The sequence below is a fragment of the Grampus griseus genome (assembly GCF_964374135.1).
Source record: "Grampus griseus genome assembly, chromosome: 2".
Lineage (NCBI taxonomy): Eukaryota > Metazoa > Chordata > Mammalia > Artiodactyla > Delphinidae > Grampus > Grampus griseus.
The window spans coordinates 86171080-86190023 of record NC_139018.1 but is presented as its reverse complement, the minus strand read 5'-3'; the positions used below and the strand labels follow the sequence as shown (position 1 = coordinate 86190023).

Here is an 18944-nt window from a genome sequence, read left to right as displayed (position 1 = left end):
ATCTTTTTTGAGTCAGGTAGAGTAATCTTGGTTGTAGCTTCTTCCCTTTCATCACTTTAAGTATATCATGCCACTCCCTTCTGGCTTGTAGAGTTTCTGCTGAGAAATCAGCTGTTAACCTTATGGGAGTTCCCTTGTATGTTATTTGTTGTTTTTTCCCTTGCTGCTTTCAATAATTTTTCTTTGTCTTTAATTTTTGCCAATTTGATTACTATGTGTCTTGGTGTGTTTCTCCTTGGGTTTATCCTGTATGGGACTCGCTGCTCTTCCTGGACTTGGGTGGCTATTTCCTTTCCCATGTTAGGGACATTTTCGACTATAATCTCTTCAAATATTTTCTCTGGTCCTTTCTCTCTCTCTTCTCCTTCTGGGACCCCTATAATTCGAATGTTGTTGCATTTAATGTTGTCCCAGAGGTCTCTTAGGCTGTCTTCATTTCTTTTCATTCTTTTTTCTTTATTCTGTTCTGCAGCAGTGAATTCCACCACTCTGTGTTCCAGGTCACTTATCCGTTCTTCTGCCTCAGTTATTCTGCTATTGATTTCTTCTAGTGTAGTTTTCATTTCAGTTATTGTATTTGTTCATCTCTGTTTGTTTGTTCTTTAATTCTTCCAGGTCTTTGTTAAACATTTCTTGCATCTTCTTGATCTTTGCCTCCATTCTTTTTCCAAGGTCCTGGATCCTCTTCACTATCATTATTCTGAATTCTTTTTCTGGAAGGTTGCCTATCTCCACTTCATTTAGTTGTTTTTCTGGGGTTTTATCTTGTTCCTTCATCTGGTACATAGCCCTCTGCCTTTTCATCTTGTGTATCTTTCTGTGAATGTGGTTTTTGTTCCACAGGCTGCAGGATTGTATTCTTCTTGCTTCTTCTGTCTGCCCTCTGGTGGATGAGGCTATCTAAGAGGCTTGTGCAGGTTTCCTGATGGGAGGGACTGGTGGTTGGTAGAGCTGGCTGTTGCTCTGGTGGGCAGAGCTTAGTAAAACTTTAATCTGCTTGAATGTTGTTGGGTGGGGCTGGGTTCCCTCCCTCTTGGTTGTTTGCCCTGAGGCAACCCAACACTGGAGCCTACCTGGGCTCTTTGGTGGGGCTAATGGCAGACTCTGGTAGGGCTCACGCCAAGGAGTACTTACTAGAACTTTGCTGCCAGTATTCTTGTCCCCATGGTGAGCCACAGCCACCCCCCGCCTCTGCAGGAGACCCCCCAACACTAGCAGGTAGGTCTGGTTCGGTCTCCTATGGGGTCACTGCTCCTTCCCCTGGGTCCCAGTGCACACACTACTTTGTGGGTGCCCTCCAAGACTGAAGTCTGTTTCCCCTAGTCCTGTCGAAGTCCTGCAATCAAATCCCACTATCCTTCAAAGTCTGATTCTCTAGGAATTCCTTCTCCCATTGCCAGACCCCCAGGTTGGGAAGCCTGACGTGGGGCTCAGAACCTTCACTCCAGTGGGTGGACTTCTGTGGTATAAGTGTTTTCCAGTCTGTGAGTCACTCACCCAGCAGTTATGGGATTTGATTTCGGTGTGATTGTGCCCCTCCTACCGTCTCATTGTGGCTTCTCCTTTGTCTTTGGATGTGGGGTATCTTTTTGGTTAGTTCCAGTGTCTTCCTGTCGATGATTGTCCAGCAGCTAGTTGTGATTCTGATGTTCTCACAAGAGGGAGTGAGAGCATGTTCTACTCCGCCATCTTGGTTCCAGTGGTACATCAGGTGTTTTAAATGCATTTTCAGCTTAGATATTTTCAACTTAATGATGAGGTGTAACCCCATCCATCAGAAATCGAGGAAGATTTGTATAGGTACTCCAGCTTTATGTGGTATATCTTTTCCTATTCCTTTGCTTTTTAAATTCATGAATAAGTTTATTTATAATGATATTTATATAATAAAAGCAAAACACATGAAACTCAGAAGTTCTCAAAGAAACTGAAGTATAATAATAAAAAGCAATGTAGACTGACAGGCAAGAATTTAAAGATTTAATAAACAGTTGAATATGAAATAGACATCCTTACTTCTAAATTCTACTTTGTCACTCACACTGAATTATATTTGAACAACGGCTCTCTGTTCAGGAGGTCCTGTACTGGAAATTCTGGAAACTGGTAAATTACTTTTTAATAAGAGTTTAAAGTTAATGATGTATATAAAGAAACAAAATTGAGTTATTTGTAGTGAGGTGGATGAACCTAGTGTCTGTCATACAGAGTGAAGTGAATCAGAAAGAAAAACAAATACCACGTGCTAATACATATATATGGTACCTAAAAAAAAAAAAAAGAAGGGTTCTGAAGAACCTAGGGGCAGGAAAGGAATAAAGACACAGATGTAGCGAATGGACTTGAGGACACGGGGAGTTGGAAGGGTAAGCTGGGGTGAAGTGAGAGAGTGGCATGGACATATATACACTACCAAATGTAAAATAGATAGGTAGTGGGAAGCAGCCGCGTAGCACAGGGAGATAAGCTTGGTGCTTTGTAACCACCTAGAGGGGTGGGATAGGGAGGGTGGGAGGGAGACACAAGAAGGAGGAGGTATGGGGATATATGTATATGTATAGCTGATTCACTTTGTTATAAAGCAGAAACTAACACACCATTGTAAAGCAATTACACTCCAATAAAGATGTTTTAAAAATATTTAAAAAATAAAGTTAATGATGTATTACCATGTTGTACCTAATGCTGCCTTAATATGAAGTCACATTCAGTATGCTTTGAAGTGAAATATCTGTAAATTAATCTATTCTGCCAGGCTACAAAAATGTCACCAACATTTTGGTGATGCATGCTTATGTGTTAGGATTGAACTGTTTAGGAGGGTAAAGAGAACTGGAGCAGAAGTGAGCATACCTTTGTTTTTAACCTACGTATCCCATTATTTTTGAAGTGAGTTTCTTATAGAAAGCATAACTCATCTTCATGATCTCTCTCTTTCAGTGGTGTGTTTAGGCCATTTATATTTAAAGTGATTACAGATATATTTGGATTTAGGCCAACCATTTTATTATTTGTTTTATGTTGATGCGCTCTGTTTTTGTTCTCCTGTTTCTCCTTTCTTAGCTTCTTTTGGATTATCTTAACATGTCTTGGTATTCCACTTTATTTCCTGTTTTTTGCTTTTTATTATATCTTTTTTGTATAGTTTTTTAAAGAATTATTTAGTTATTTGGCTGTGTTCGGTCTTAGTTGCAGCCGTAGGATCTTCATTGTGTCATGCTGGTTCTTCGTTGTGGCAAGCGGGATCTTTAGTTGGGGCATGTGAGATCTAGTTCCCTGACGAGGGATTGAACCTGGGCCCCCTGCATTGGGAGTGCGGAGTCTTAACCAGTGGACCACCAGAGAAGTCCCTGTATAGTTTTTTTTGAATGGTTGCTCTAGTGTTTACAATATACCTACTTAATTTTTCACAGTCTACTAGAATTATTATATCACCACTTCAGGTAGAATGCAAAAGCCTAATAACCATCATATAGGTCTCTTTACCATTCTAGCTTTTTTTTGTGGTTATCTTATGAGTTATATCTATATACATTGGAAATCCTTTCAGATAGTGTTATAATTTTTGCTCTTAACTTGCAAGCATATTTTGAAAAAGTCAAGAGGAGGTTAGTCTATTATGTTTACCTAGATTTCTGTTGTTCTTCATTCATTCCTGTTATTCCAAGTTTCCCTCTGTTATAATTTCCTTTTTCTCAGAAGAAATTTCTTTGGTAATTTACCATACAGCAGCTCTGCTTACAATACATAATTTTCTTTTCTCTGAGATTGTCCTTATCCCTCAAGGATGTTTTCTCTGGGTACAGAATTCTGGTTGACAGTGCTTTACTTTCAGTACTTTAAAAATGTTTTTCTGTTTCTTGCTGACCTCCATGGTTTATAATGAGAAAGTCACAGTCAATTGAATTATTGTCCCCAGTAAGTAATGTATCATTTTTCTCTGGCTGTTTTTAAGAGTTTTTCTTTGTGTTTAATTTTCAACAGTTTGGTTATGATGTGTTTGTGAATGGATTTTTTTTGTGCATGTTCTGTTAATTAAGGTTCTTCAATCAATTGTTTTATGTCTTTTGCAAAACTTGAGATGTTTTAGCCATTATTTTAAAAATATTTTTCCTGCCCTACACTTTTTCCTCTCTTGACATGACTGTGATGAGTTGAATGTTAGAATTTTTGATATTGTCCTGCTGGTCCCTGGGGTCTGTGTTCATTTATAAAATTATTTTCTGTTTTTTTAATTTCTGTATATTTATCTTCAAGTTTACTGACTCTTCTGACACTTCCATTCTTCTGTTGACTCTAGTAACATTTAAAATTTTCTGTTATTGTATTTTTCCCTTCTAAAATTGTTGTTTATGTCTTCTATATCTTTACTGAGACTTTATCTTTCTGTTCATTTCTAGGACTTTATATATCTTTCTATTTATTCCTTCACTTCTTGGAGCATTTTTATAGTAGCTGCTTTAATGTCTTTGATAAGTCCCAGATCTCTGTCATCTTGGCATTTACATCTGCTGATTTGTCCTTTCACATGTAAGTTGAGATTTTCCTGGTTCTTTGTATATTTGGTAGTTTTGGATTGTGTCCTTGTTATTTAAAAAATTATGAGACTTGAGTCTTATTTAAATTCTGCAGAGAATGTTGATATTTTAAAAATTTGACCACCTAGTTGTGTTGAGGTTGCACATTCTAAGTAGCCTTCCAGGTATTTTGTTTTTAATATTAGTTCGATTTTTAAAGCCTTTGAAATAATACTCAGATCTGTCCCAGATGTATACCAGTGGTGGTAAGTCTGGCACCTGGACAGTGAGTCTAAGCCTTAGTTCAGTTCTCAAAGTTAGTGGTATGCTGTTCAATGTCATATCTTTTAGTGATGCTAAATGTAATCTGTAAGTGTAAGTATTACCGGTTTCATTCATTCATTATTAAGTTCTAAATCAACCAACCTTTCACCTAAGAGTTTTGGCAGCCATTCATAACCACTGCCTACATTATTTCATTAGGTGTTGCAGAATGGTGAATTTTTAATTCTGTGACTATCAACTATTTGGTTTCTTTGAAATACAGTTAATACTACAGGAAAGGCAGGGTAAATGCTTGACTTATTTTCCTTTTATTTATATTCAGAATAATAAATTAGTACACTAGCAATTGTTTGTAGTGTCTACTGAATTGTTTTTGAATATCATTATGAATTTATGGGTTATTATATATTTCATGTGTTTCAGTTATTGCAGTCATTATCCTTTTATTTTAATTTCCTTATTTATTTATTTTTAATTTTGGCCATGACTCATGGCTTACCAGATCTCAGTTCCCTGACCAGGGATTGAACCTGGGCCACGGCAGTGAAAGTGCCGAATCCTAACCACTAGACCACCTGGGAACTCCCTCATTATTCTTTAGATGTCAATTTTCTCACTTCAAACCATTGTGAGCCCGTTCCACTTAGCTCCTGTGTCCTTTTGACTTGACTCCATTATCTTGAACAAAGTTGGATTCACCATGAGGATAATGAAGCTTAAACTTCAGGGTTCTTTATTTCCATTGGCTTCTTTCAAAGCTTTGGGAGCAAAGTTTTAGTAATTGGTCATATGTAAAATTTGCAAAAGTAAGATTTTTAAGATAGAGGCCTCACTTAATATAAATTCCAGGCCCCATAAACCCTGGATCTGTCCCAAGTCTTTGGTATATTCCCTGCTTTCAAGCACAGCAAGATTCTAGGCTCATCTTTTATATTTCCTGCCCCAGTTTTAGAAATAGCCATTTTTCCAAGGAGCTTTTGTTCTTTTTTTGAGGGAAATGGTATTTGGAACTTTCAGTTTGGATACTAGAGATGCTTAATCTATTGGGCTGCATTGCTTCTAGGACTTCTCGATGGTTAGGCTTGTGAAATACGTGTTTAAATAAAGATCATTTTTTTTTCATGTTTTCTTCAATGTCAGATTTCAGGATTTTTACTAGACCTCTTTGACTTTTATATTTGTATCTCTTTATACTGAAAATGTTGACTCTTAGTGATTTAATATAATCACTTATTTGCTGTGTCTTGCAGTATACCTATAATAGTTTTTAAATAACAGAATTGATATTATTTCTAATGACAAAACTACTAAATGAAGTTTTAAGATTTCTTTGTTGTTCTTTTATTCCTTAAGCTATATCCCACTAGGGGTATACAATCAAAATACTGTATTTTAAAGCCACTTGAATTATTTTCTGTGTGATAATGTCACATACTTGGTATGCAGTGGGTTCTTGGTTTCAGTTTGTTTTAGATTTTTAGAGATTGTACTCCTTTCATTTTTAGTATCTTTTTTTAAATTTATTTTGTCTTTTAATTGTCTTGAAGGAAGAGGTCACCACTCAGTGTCAACAAAACGCTAAATTTATTGGTCTCCATTCAGGGGAGAGTTGTGAAGCTTAGAGTTCAGGGATTGGTGAAGTGGGAGTGTTTAGGAAGTGGTTGAATTTTTGATAAACAGATGTGGCTATGGACTGTGGCTGTTACTGACTGGTTGACTTTCTGAAGTGTGGTCACTAATATGAAGCTGTCATTGATAGACTGGGATGAGTTTGAAGCTAGTTCTGATGATTACTTTGTTGCTATGGTCCTTTCCTGAATTTGGAGTATAGGAGTTTTTTGTTTTGTTTTGTTTTGGTTTTTTTTTTTTTTTTTTTTGCGGTACGCAGGCCTCTCGCTGTTGTGGCCTCTCCCGTTGCGGAGCACAGGCTCCGGATGCGCAGGCTCAGCGGCCATGGCTCACGGGCCTAGCAGCTCCGCGGCATGTGGGATCTTCCCGGACTGGGGCACGAACCTGCATCTCCTGCATCGACAGGCAGACTCTCAACCACTGCGCCACCAGGGAAGCCCTAGGAGTTTTTTTTCTTGTATGTAAAACAATGATTTTTGTTCCAAAATGAAAACTATATCACAAGATATATTCTTAGAAGTCTGACTTTTATCCTTATCCCCTCCATCCTGTTTTCTCCTTTCTTTTGGGCAAAGGTTGGCAAGCAATAGTCTGCAGGCCAAATTTGGCCACCCACCTCTTTTTGTAAGTAAATTTTTGTTGGAACACATACTCTTTTGTTTACGTATTGTCTATGTCTTCTTTTATTTTAAAATGGCAGAGCTGAGTAGCCATGACAGAGATTATATAGCTTATAAAGACTGAAATATTTATTATTTGGCCCTTTACTGAAAAAAATTTATTGATCTCTGCTATCGTTTTCATCACTTTTTGGCTTTTCTTTTTTTTAAAATAATAAAAGCAAATATGTTAATATACTTAACATTTACCTTCCTTTTACAGAAAAGTAGTATGCTTTAAACACGTCACTGCATCTTAATTTTTTTCACCTAACAATATATCCTGAAAATCACTCTGTGTCAATATATCTCTAATTCCTGGACTAGTACTCCGTTACATAAGTGAATCATTTTACGTTCAACCAATCCCCTATTGAGTGACTGTTAGTTTTTTCCCTAGCCTTTTGTAATTATAAATAATGTTATAGTGAAAAGGCTTGTGAAGAAGTCATTTCACATGTTTTTGCCATTGTACCTTTGGAATAGGTTCCTTGAAGTGGAATTGCTGGATTAGAGTTTAAATATAAATTATTTTATTATGCTGAATATTACCATATTCTCCTCCATGGGGCCCATACTTTTTTTTTTTTTTTACTGTGATAAAGAACACATAACATAAAATTTACCATCTTAATCATTTGTAAGTATACAGTCAGTAGTGTTAAGTATATTCACATTGTTTCAAAACAGATTTCTAGAACTTTTTCATCTTGCAAAACTAAAATTCTATACCAATTGAAAAACAATGCCCCCTTCCCCCTCCCCCCTCCTGCCTCTAGTAACCACAATTCTTCTTTCTGTTTCCATGATTTTGACTGCTCTGGATAGCTCATATAAATAGAATCATAAAGAGTATTTGTCACTTTGTGACTGGCTTTATCACTCAGCCAGGTTCATTCATGTTGTAGCACGTGATGGGATTTCCTTTTTAAAGGCTGAATAATATTCCATTGTGTGTATATTCCACATTTTCTTTATCTGTTCAACTGCAGATGGACGTGCGGGCTGCTTCCACCTTTTGGCTATTGTGAAGAACGCTGCTGTGGTCTTGAGTGTACAAATATATTTGTCTGAGTTCTTGCTTTCAGTTTTTGAGGGTATATACCCAGAAGTGGAATTGCTGAATCATATGGCAATTGATTGTTTAATTTTTTTAGCAACTGCCATACTGTTTTTCATAGTGACTGCATCATTTTATATCCCCATGCACAGTGTACAAGAGTTCCAGTTTCTCCACATCCTTGTCAGCACTTATTATTTTCTTCTTTTAATAGTAGCCATCCTAGTGGGTATGAGGTGATTTTTCAGATGGTTTTGATTTGTCGTTCTCTAGATTTTGAGCATTTTTTTCATGTGCTTTTTGGCTATTTGTATATCTTCTTTGGAGGACTGTTTATTCAGGCTGTTTGCCCATTTTTAAATTGAATTATTTGATTTTTGTTTTGTTGAATTATTCTTTATCTGTTCTGGGTATTAACCACGTATCAGATATATAGTTTGCAATTATTTTCCCCAATTTCATAGGTTGTCTTTTAGCATATAAAATTTTAAAAATTTTGACAGACTCCAATTTATCATTTTCTTTGGTTTGCTGTGCTTTAGGTGTCATACCTAAGAAATCATTGCTTAATCCAAGGTCAGTGAAGATTTATGACGGTGATTTCTTTTAAGACTTTTATAGTTTTAGCTTTTACATTTAGGTCTTTGATCCATTTTGAGTTAATTTTTGTGTATGATGTTAGGTAGGGGTACAAATTCGTTCTTTTGCATGTGGATATTTACTTGTCCCAGCCCCATTTGTTAAAACAAACTCTAGATCTTTTTAATCTATGCATCTCTTGTTTTTTACTTTTAATGTAGAATATTGCAGTTATGCCTAGAAACAGTATAATGGATTTACATATACCCATCATACAAAAATTATAAAAATTCTGTCATTCTTACCTCATTTGATCTTCTACCCCCAAAACAATAACTCTTTTTCCCCTTAGAGTGCTTTAAGGCAAATCTAAGACCTTTTATCACTTTGTACATTAGTAGTTTATGTATCTCTTACAGAGAAAGACTTTATAAACATAACTACACTACTATTATTACACCCTACAAAATTACCAATTATGCCTTACCCAGTACTTGCTTAATTTTATCTGATTGCTAGTTGCTGCCTTAGGTTGATACATATCTTGTTTCTTATAATGTGCAGTGTAAAGCTTTTTTATTTTACATGCCATTTGTCTTGGGTCATTTTGTCATTTATATGGGTCATTTTGTTCTTTAGGATCTCCATAATCACGGATTTAGCTCATTGTATCTTCATGTTGTCATTTAACATGTACTTTGATCCCCCTTATTTTTATAAACATATAATTAAATCTAGAAGCTTGATTAGATTTAGAGGTGTTTTGTTTGTTTTAAGGCAAGAGAATTCATAGGTGGTACTGAGAAAATTTTGTTACATCTGTCAGGAAGCACTTCATGTTTCATTGTTCTACCTTTTAGTGATGTTAACGTTGATCATTGAGTTCAACTTGATCCTTCCATATTAAAGTTCTCCATCCACTTTTTACCTTATGGTTTTAGCAGCTATTGATGGTCATTGCCTAGATTCATTATTTAACCAGGGATTGGAAAATGGTGATTTTCTAATTCTATAATTTCTTCTGCACTTATTAGCTGTGACTATTCTCTAAGGAAAAAGTTGCCTTCATCATCTCTTTGATTTCCCCGAAATACTGTTCATGCAGAAAGGCAGGATAAATGCTTGATTCTTTCTATTTATTTGACAATTTTCAGAATAATGAGTTGTGCCTTAGCAACCTCCAAAATTCTTTTTTCTTTTTTGAGTGTCATTATGAACTCATGAGTGTTTATTTTTTAAATTAATTTATTTTTTATAAATTTATTTTTATTTATTTATTTTTGGCTGCGTTGGGTCTTCATTGCTGTGCGTGGGCTTTGTCTAGTTGCGGCGAGCGGGGGCTACTCTTCATTGCAGTGCATGGCCTTCTCAGTGCAGTGGACTCTCTTGTTGTGGAGCACTGGCTCTCTTGTTGCGGAGCACAGGCTCTAGGTGCACAGGCTTCAGTAGTTATGGCATGCGGGCTCAGTAGTTGTGTCTTGTGGGCTCTAGAGCGCAGGCTCAGTAGTTGTGGCGCATGGGCTTAGTTGCTCCATGGCATGTGGGATCTTCCCAGGCCAGGGCTTGAACCCGTGTCCCCTTCTTTGGCAGGTGGATTCTTAACCACTGCACCACCAGGGAAGTCCGTTTATGTTTTTGATGTTTTTCAATCACTGCAGTCACCATTCTTGTATCTGCTCAAATTGTTTCATCCTTGGCAAATGAGAATTCTTTCACTTATCTCTGAATTCCTTTTGGCATGTTAGTAGTAGTACTGTTAACATTTTTGCTTTCTGATTTGACAAGATGCCCCAAGTTCATTGTGCATAATTTCCTGTGCCAGACCAGGAATAAGCCATTTCTTCAAGGAGCTCTTATTTCTTTTAGTGGCATATGATGTTTAGACTTCACAATCTGGAGGCAGGGGTTCTCATTGCTACTGAGTTATCATTGCTTTTAAGCCTTTTCAGGCCAATCCTCATGCCAAATTTTCTATCATAATTTGATTGTCTGATACTTGTTACGTAGTTGATTCCTAGGGGCATTTCTTGGGAACAATATTCTTTGAGTTCTGTGTGTTCATAACTGTTTCCTTTAGCCTTGAAGGTTACTTTGGCTTGATAGAACACGCTTGGCTCACATTTCCCTGGATACTTAAATATGCAGTAAGCTGTTTGTGCCAATGTCTGTTCCCAGTCTGATTTTTTTTCTCCTTATGTATAATTTGGACTTTTCTGCACATACGTCCAGTGAAATTTTTTTCCCTTTAAAATTCAGTAGCTTTACTAGACTGTGTTTTGGCATTAACCTTCTTCTGAGTTGTTTTCCCAGATATGTAGTATACCATTTCAACCTGCAGGTTTAGTCCTTTTTTAATTTCCAGAAATTATTTTCTTGAATTATAGTGGCTAATATTTGTTCCATCTCATAGCTTTGGGGTTTTTATTGGCAGCCTTTTATAATATGTATTTTATATTTACTTTGTCTTTTATCACTTTTAATTTCTAAATTTCTTTTTAATTTTTTTCATTTTTCCCTTTATTTTTTCTCCCTTAATTTTATGTTGTTTTCGCTCATGTCTCTTCTACTTGAATCTTCATTTCTTTTCCTTTAATTTCTGTTCCTTTTCTGAATTTGCTCAGATTTCTTTTTATGTCTTTCTGTTGCCTAGCTCTCTTATTTATAAGGTTTTCTAATTATGATTTATGTTCTTTTAAATCTTCTTTTTCTTACTTTCCTTTAGTTTGTTCTGTAATTAGGTTACAGCATTATCTCCTTTAGGCCATATTTTTCTGCAGTATCTTCATTTTCTACAGATATGTTGTTCATGTTGTTATCCTTTTTTCTTACAATATCATTGTATTGGGTTTGATCAACAGACCTTTTCTGTGGCTCATGTTTATTTCCTATGCACTTTAAATGCATTTTGTAACATTAAAATTATATTAGCTCTGGTGATGTTAAGCTCTTAGTTGCAACCTATTAAACTGTAAGCTGTTGTAAATTAGGTACGATTTTTTTTTCTTAGCAGTGTGTTGGACTAAGGATAGTAGTCTGTGTCAACTGCCATTGACACCATGCTTGTCCTGAGGTCTAGCAATCTCAGTTATTGTAAATTATATTTGTGTTATAATATAATGCTTCTTTAATGTGTGGCTATTTCACTGGACATCTGTAATGGAAAGATAAGTACTTTTTTTTTACATGTACTAAACAGATTTTAGAACTGAGTTTGTGGGGGTTTTCCCCTCTTTCCAGCAAAGCAACCTAATTAATGTATAGGATTAGTAGTGTTACTTGGTGCTGGAATGTTTATGTTAATTAGTTAGTCCTGATATGCTGCTGTGTTTCTTTTGTTTCAGGTTAAATGGAAACCACCCTTGGGAGCTGGATGCCTGTGTAGCCATTCTATCACATCAGTGAATTGCAATGAGTGGAGGAGGCGAGCAGCCGGATATCCTCAGTGTTGGAATCCTGGTCAAAGAAAGATGGAAAGTAGTGAGTATACATCAGGGAGAGAGAGGGGTGGGGGGGGAGGGGCTGCATACATATGAGCGGGTAACTTTTGGTATCTTGATAAAACCATTTCATTAGGAAATAATACATATATTGCTTATATGCCTAAAGCAGTTATTTTTGGTTCTTTTCCTATGATTAGGTTCTGTTTATGCCCTAATTCTTATTCTTGCTGCTTATAGGAGTAAATTTTCCTAAACTCTGATAGCTACTATTTTTTTAAAAATTTATTTATTCATTTATTTATTTTTGGCTGTGTTGGGTCTTTGTTGCCGCAGGAGGGCTTTCTCTAGTTGCGGCGAGTGGGAGCTACTCTTCGTTGCGCTGCACGGGCTTCTCATTGCGGTGGCTTGTCTTGTTGCAGAGCATGGGCTCTAGGTGCGCGGGCTTCAGTAGTTGTGGCACACGGGCTCAGTAGACGTGGATCTCAGGCTATAGAGTGCCGGCTCAGTAGTTGTGGCGCATGGGCTTAGTTGCTCCACAGCTTGTGGGATCTTCCCGGACCAGGGGTCAAACCCGTGTCCCCTGCACTGGCAGGTGGATTCTTAACCACTGCACCACCAGGGAAGTCCTCTGATAGCTACTATTGAGTAAGGTAAATAAAAGTATACTTAGGGAAAGAACAGTTGAAAAAAAAATACAGTACAGTGAACTGCCCTTTTTTATTTTTTAACATTTTATTAAGGAAAATTGTAAGTATACATTAAAATAGTGAGACTGTTATAAAGAACCTCCGGGTACCCATGCCCCAGCTTAAACAGTTATAGACTGATGGTCAATCTTGTTTCATCTCTTTAACCTCTCTCCCAGAATATTTTGAAGCAAATATTTTACTTTAGCATTTCTCTCTATGCACTTCAGTATATATCTCTAAAAGATAGACTTCTTCTTAAAATATAATCATAATATCATTATCACTTCTAGAAAAGCAATAATTTCTTAATATCATTAGGTATCCTTCCAAGTTTCACATTTTCCTAATTGTTTTGTAAATTATTTTTAACAGTTGAATCAACCAAATCCAAGTAAAGTTTGGATATTACAGTTGGTTTACATCACTTAAGTTTCGTTTAATTTCTAGGTTCCTTTTCATCTCTCTTTTTTTCCTTACAGTTTATTTATTAATGAAACTAGGTTATTTGCCTGTAGAATTTTGCACAGTTTGGATTTTTTCTATTGCTTCCATGTGGTGTTAACATGTTTCTCTGTCCCATGTATTTTATGTAAACAGTTAGTTATTTAGAGAGGCTTAATGGATCTGACCTCAGGTTTGTTTATTGAAGTAGGGGCATTCCTTTTTTCATAAAGGGTATTGTGAACTTTGGGTGGGAGGCATATAATGTCTTATTGCCCATCATTTTTTGTGATGTTAGCACTATTGATCATCATTGTCTAGGTCTGTTAATTCATTAGGGATTGCAGACTGGTGATAGTCTATCATTCCTTCATTTATTAGTTGAAGTACATCTATGAAGAGAAATTTCCTATCATTAACTATCTGACTACCCTGAGATACAATTTGAATAGGAATACAGGATAAATGCTTGATTCTTTTCTTAATTCACCAGTTTTCAAAATAATGAATTGGTTCCCTAGCATCTTCTAAAAGTGACCAATGAGGGCTTCCCTGGTGGTGCAGTGGTTGAGAGTCCACCTGCCGATGCAGGGGACATGGGTTCGTGCCCCGGTCCGGGAAGATCCCACATGCCGCGGAGCGGCTGGGCCTGTGAGCCATGGCCGCTGAGCCTGCGCATCCAGAGTCTGTGCTCCGCAACGGGAGAGGCCACAACAGTGAGAGGCCCGCGTACCGCAAATAAATAAATGAATAAATAAAAGTGACCAATGAAATTTTTAAAAATATAATTAAGAATTCATGGATTTAAGCATATTTAATGTGTTTCAGTCCACATTAGTTATCATTTTTATTGATTCTAGTTATCATTCTTATTGATGCGCAAATTGTCTCATTTGACTAAGGGGACATTCTTCAGGTTGTCTCCTGAGTGCTTTTAACACGATCCTAATAGTCTTTTGATGACTTCCTTGCCCTAGACTTGGAATCTGCCATCTTTCCTCCTATGAAAGAAGCTATTTTTGTTTTAGATATATTTAAATATATTTTATGGCTATCCAGTCTTTGGTAACCAAAGTTTTTTTCCATTAGCATGTTTAGCAAAGCTATTTAATAGTTTCCTTAGTCTATCAACAGATTGGAAAAAGAAGATTCTTCTTTTAGAAATAAAAATTTTGTTTCTATGGTACAGTGTTTTACTGATTAGGCAAATCAGTAGGCTTTGAAATTTTACTTGAGTAAATATAAGAAAAGAACCTTTTCGTCATCATGGACTGGTGCAGGGAGATTCCAGCAATTGGTAATCTTTAATGTAAGTCAGGCACGAGTGTTTCTTTGGTGGGAGCTTTGTGTTAAGTGCTGTGGTGAAGTTTGGCTTTCTTCAGTAGACATATCAAAAGGTGACAAATGAAGCTACGTCTGGCATAGTTGCTTTGTCCTGATAATGAGAGCTAATAAATGTATGGAGCATGTCCCCCAAATTTGAGAGTCATAGTGGCATTTTTAGTAAAATATCACAGGCTCATTGTTAAGGATGGTGTTTTGGTTATCTACTGTTATATAACAACTGCATCAAAACTTAAGAGGCTTAAAACAGTCATTTATTTTGCTCACAGTCTTGTGGATTAGGAATTTAAGAAGAATTTGCCTGGGTGGTTTGTCTCATAGCCATGTGGCACTAGCAGGTTTGGGGATTGGAAGGTCCACTTCCAGATGGCTTCTTTGGTGCCTGGGGTCCTTAGTTCCCTTACCGCCAAACTGGTGGCCCATTTTCTAGGACCTCTCTACAGGGCTATGGCTTCTCAGGATGGACACACTTTTTACATGGTGGCTGGCTCTTGAGAGTGTTGGTTAAAGTAGTCACAAGATCCACCCAGGTTTAAGAGGGTGGGGAAATGGACTGTGCCTCTTGATGGGGGAGTGGCGGAGTCACAGAAGAGCAAAAAGGATGGGCACTATTTTGTGGCCATCTTTAGGAAATACAGTCTGCCACAGTCTTACCTCTATTCTTTCCCTAGTCTGCATATCACCATCGTACTAAATTACCTCTGTCTCTTTGCCGTATAAACATTGGTGATGTCTTAGGGTTTTGTTAAGCTCAATAAAAAAAAATTCATGCTCTATTATTGTTCAAATTATTTTATATGAATAGACCAAGGAGCAAAATCATTTATTTCAGGTTAGAATTTTTCTTCTGTTGTTTGGTAAGGTTCTTTGTGAGGTAAAAACATGAAGCCAACTCGCATCAGAGTCCATAATTAGAAAGATATCTCTTTAGTACTGTTTATGACTTTTTAGAGTTACACAGTCTTTGTTTAATGGACAAAATATAAATAATCATAAGATTATTATGATTGGGTCCCAGTCAGGGGTCAAAAAAGAGAATTTATTTAACTGAAATTAAGTTCTGGAACTTTTTTTAGTCCCAAACTCATATCAGAGTTTCTCGTGGTATCTCTTCCCATCACCAAACCAGAATAAGGAAGGATTATGGCTCATGTATACAAAGCAGTAAATAGTTATTTAGCAATAATTATATACTTACCACTTTGCCAAATGCTATGGGGGAAGTAAAAAATAGAAGGAGTGGCCCTCTCTTTGAAGAAGATTAGTTTCATTGTAGGGGGATAGGGCATTGACAATGGACAGTTAAACAGTATGAGTTGAAACACTGTATAGTGTATTAATACAGGTCATACCTGAGGTATTTATAGTAAAATGATTAATTAAATGATTAAGCACATAATTCCTATAGAAATTTGGAAGAGATAAAGGAATCAACCTAGATGCAGAAATCAGTACAGACCGTGTGGGGAAAGAAGTAGGACTTGAGGTGAGGCCTCTGGGGTGGTTAAGATTTAGGACCCTGTGCCTCCAGTGATGACTTCCTACATTATATCACATCCTGGCTGCTTGATAACGTGCTAAGGAGAAGACTGAGTTTTAGGAAATGGAAGAAGGCTAATGGCATGCTGTATCTAGGTTGAAGTATATCACCTCCCCCCTCCCACCCCAGTTTCTCACAGCTCTACAGTTCCAGTGTCACTAGCTCTTCAGAACTTGCTTTTATTTTATTATTATTATTATTATTATTAGTTTTTTCTTTTGCGGTACGCGGGCCTCTCACTGTTGTGGCCTCTCCCGCTGCGGAGCACAGGCTCCAGACATACAGGCTCAGCGGCCATGGCTCACGGGCCCAGCCGCTCCGCGGCATGTGGGATCCTCCCGGACCGGGGCACAAACCCGTGTCCCCTGCATCGGCAGGCGGACTCTCAACCACTACGCCACCAGGGAAGCCCTATTTTATTATTTTTTTAAACTTTTTATTTTATATTGGAGTGTAGTTAATTAACATAGAACTTGCTTTTAATACTCAAAGATCCCAATATTCCCCAGTTAAGCTAACACATTTTATTAGGGAGAATATTAAGTGTTTGATGAAAGTATTTATTTATCTATCTATCTATCTATCTATCTATCTATCTATCTATCTATCTGTCCCACGTGGCTTGCAGGGTCTTAGTTCCCCAACCAGGGATTGAACCCCAGGCCACGGCAATGAAAGCACCAGCCCCCAACCACTGGACTGCCAGGGAATTCCCTGATGAAAATATTTAATTTGATTAGAGTTTACTATTATTTGAGCGTATGGATATATAGTGAACACTGGGATAGTTTAGAACAGGAGCTGTTCTGTGGAGCCTGTTCCGTGCCTCAGAAAGGAGGGTAAATGGTGCTGAGAGGGCTGGGCTCTGGTGCCCCTATCCCTTCTCCAACCTCCCCACATACATATCTCAATCAGGTTCCAGATAAGATTTCAGTTGGCAGAAAGATTTTATGGATTTAAAAAGTCTTCAAATGATTGCCTTAGAATTAGAATAAATAGGGTTGTTGAGGGGTATTTGTGGGAAGTGAAGCTTTCAGATATTGAGTCTTTTATGATACTTCTGATGCTGGCTGTAGGCCAGATTTTAAAATTGTTTGTGGCTGAAATAAATTGAGTACTTTTTGTGGACAAAACTGTGAGAAGGGCTTCCCTGGTGGCGCAGTGGTTGAGAGTCCGCCTGCCAATGCAGGGGACACGGATTCATGTCCCGGTCCGGGAAGATCCCACATGCCGCAAAGTGGCTGGGCCCGTGAGCCATGGCAGCTGAGCCTGCGCGTCCGGAGCCTATGCTCCGCAACGGGAGAGGCCACAACAGTGAGAGGCCCGTGTACCACAAAACAAAGAAAGAAACAAACAAACAAAAAACTGTGAGAAAAGATTTTGATATTATTTCTAGGTTTTTGTTCTTGGCATATGCCTAGTTAACAATGTTGAGATCTTTTATCATAAAATAGGGATAGGCAAATTATATATTATTTTCTAAATATAAGAGATGAATTAGTTTCTAATTAGAATCTTCTAGTAATTTTGTGTGTGTGTGTTCTTATTTTATTTCCCATGCAGTTGAGGAAGATTGGGGGTGGGGGCTTTGGAGAAATTTACGATGCCTTGGACATGCTTACCAGGGAAAATGTTGCACTGAAGGTGGAATCAGCTCAACAACCAAAACAAGTTCTGAAAATGGAAGTTGCTGTATTGAAAAAACTACAAGGTAAGCTTCTTGTATGATATACCAAACAGTTTATAATTTATTGTTACCTTTGTGAACCTCAATTACATTCTCTATCAATTGAATATTCTGGTGTCAGCTTGGTTTAAACATGCTGAACGTTTTTCTTATGGAAATTTTATCACTAGTAGTTGTAGAAATACTGATTGCTTAGAGTAATTGGACTTTGGGAATTCCTTTTCGTGGTGAGCAAGGATGAGAGAGAGTGAATAACCTGAAACATTCTGCTTTAGAAAGTGTTTTCATAATGTCTGTTATGGTAAAACTTGCCTTTTTAAAAAAATAGCCAAACATGAATACCTCTGAGTTGTTTCTACTTATGTTTTTGGATGTTAAACATGCTTTAATCCCATTAAGGAAGCTGCCTTCAAATCACACTGAAGGATGGATTAAAAATAATAGTATTTGTTATATGTTGATTTCATTAGCTTCAGTTTAATCGAATAACTCTTTCTGGCCCTGCCACCATTTTTGAGGTCCATTTTATGACTTGGATCCCTATTGTTTTACCACAAGCATAAATAACTTTTTTTCCGACATCAATCAAGTGATTAAAACCCTGAATACATGGCTAGTTTGATTCATCTTTGTATTTTCAGTTTATGACATAATCTAGTATTACTGATATTTAACTGTTTTATCTGAATCAAAATTAAATAGTGGTGATTAGCACATTAAATGATCTTGTTAAGCTCTAGAAGGTTTGATATTGCTATGGGACATTCATTAGCATCTAAAGGAATTTAGTACTAACATAGAGAGCAAAGGAAGTTGCTATAATTGGTAGAAAGAACTGTAGTTGGTAGAAATAGCAAGGACAAAATGCTGTGTATACTCTGGTTTCTCTTCAGATTGAATAAATCTTTCGCCTTTTACTAAAAAAAAAAATACTATGTAGCTTAGGACTCTCAAATTCACGGCTGTGTAGTCTCTAGGGTGAATGTGCTATTTTTGTGAATCGCTGATGTGATGATGTCTGGAATTCTAGTAAATAAGTTTCTGATAAGTTAGTGAAATGTGTATTATGTATTG

General features: G+C 37.0%; 1 protein-coding gene across 1 annotated transcript in view; it reads left to right on the top strand.

The window, feature by feature from the left end:
* The first annotated feature begins 12114 nt into the window (after positions 1-12114).
* TTBK2 (tau tubulin kinase 2) overlaps positions 12115-18944 on the top strand; it is a 104909-nt gene continuing 98079 nt past the window's right edge. The window contains exons 1-2 of the mRNA XM_082646874.1: positions 12115-12206; positions 17747-17894. Of these exons, the coding sequence (XP_082503000.1) occupies positions 12138-12206; positions 17747-17894 (217 nt within the window). The 5' untranslated portion in view covers positions 12115-12137. The remainder of the gene's footprint in view (positions 12207-17746; positions 17895-18944) is intronic.